The sequence below is a fragment of the Mus pahari genome, chromosome 1 (genome assembly GCF_900095145.1).
Source record: "Mus pahari chromosome 1, PAHARI_EIJ_v1.1, whole genome shotgun sequence".
Lineage (NCBI taxonomy): Eukaryota > Metazoa > Chordata > Mammalia > Rodentia > Muridae > Mus > Mus pahari.
Window position 1 is genome coordinate 77,712,484 of NC_034590.1, and position 1,538 is coordinate 77,714,021.

The 1,538-nt window shown below is 33.2% G+C and overlaps 1 protein-coding gene across 1 annotated transcript in view; it reads left to right on the plus strand.

Annotated features, from left to right (window-relative positions):
* The window catches only part of LOC110331254 (olfactory receptor 491-like), a 4,931-nt gene extending 3,845 nt beyond the window's left edge, over nt 1–1,086 (plus strand). Inside the window, exon 2 of the mRNA XM_021211720.1 lies at nt 1,072–1,086. Coding sequence (XP_021067379.1) covers nt 1,072–1,086 — 15 coding nt within the window. The remainder of the gene's footprint in view (nt 1–1,071) is intronic.
* Nucleotides 1,087–1,538: the final 452 nt, after the last annotated feature.

Consider the following 1,538-nt stretch of genomic DNA (forward strand, 5'->3'; position numbering starts at 1 on the left):
AAGAGAAAGAGAAAGAGAAAGAGAAAGAGAAAGAGAAAGAGAAAGAGAAAGAGAAAGAGAAAGAGAAAGAGAAAGAGAAAGAGAAAGAGAAAGCGAGAGACAGAGAGAGAAATTGTGTGACTTGGGTTTTTTTTTTCTTTGATTATGTAAGTAATAGAGTCAAAGTCAGATTATCAGGCAGGGTGGCAATGACTTTTCCCACTGAGACTTCTCCATATTAGCAATTCTCTTGTTGGGAGATGTATACTTATCTATTCTGAAAGCTTGTTCTTAGTCTTTATCACTTGTCAATCACTTCAAAATATTAGGTCCACTTTTAAGATGCTTCTGACTACATGAGACTTTAGAACTTTAATAATGTGATCTCCAAATTCTGGAACATAAAGCTTAGCTTCTCAATTAACATTGAATCTCTGTGTCTGAGGTTCAATGGAATGGTCACCTATTTTCTGTATTTTACATTAATATTATCTAAACTTAGACAATTGAGAAATAATAAGTTAATGACTAATATGAAACCAAAATTTATACATCTGATATTTCTAGTTCCTTCTGGACGTGTTGGAGGATAGTTTAGGAAGAAGGAAGAAAAGGATATCAAAAAAACTGTATTATCTGCCTTCATGAATTCAAATTCTTTTGGAAATATTTTTGCAGAGATTAGAATTGATTCATTGATAGATACAGGATAAGCATGGAAGCATAGTTTCTAGATGTTGAGTATTTGTTGCATTGTAGAACCAAGTGGACACTAAAGATGTTACTAAATAAAATAATACTGATGAAGTTGATACTACAGTAGATAGTAGACTAGAAAAGGATCAAACAAACATGGTGGAGAAGACAAAATAGAACTCATATGAAGTGGTAAAGTTAGTTGTGGCAATGTGGTGGAAGTTCATGATATTAGCTTGAGTAGAATATCAAGGAAAGCACCATGGGGCAAGTGATATTTGGGCAGAAAACTAAGAAAGTCTTGTATATATGGAGAATATACTGCCAGATGGATAATAGCAAGAACACTGATCCTGATAATCTCAAGAAAAAAGCAAGTAAGGGTTATTCAAGCAGAAACTGGGAAAATAGAATATCTGGATTCTATATTGAAGTGGATAGGATGAATTAAAATGTTAAAGTAGGAGAAGGCTATTATGACCATGATTATAAACATCATAAGTGTAGTCTAGGAAATTAGTCATGTAACTTCTATAAGCTAACCAATTTGACAAGACATCCTTACTGCTGTTATAGTGGCACAAATGTTATATGAGTAATCAACAACTTTCTGACTGGAATTAAGCCTAGCTCAGTAAGATGAAACACATATCTAACAATATATTAGGGCCTAAACCTGTTCTGGAGAAGCCATATGTCCTAGAGAAGAATCAAATCCATTATCCTTCTCACTGGACATAGTATTATACTACTTACAATGGCTTATCATTATAGTCTTAGATTAGTACATTTCCCAACCATCATGAGCACAGCTTTGTTTTTGTAGTAGATGGTGATTAATATACAACTTGTCAATGCTCAAA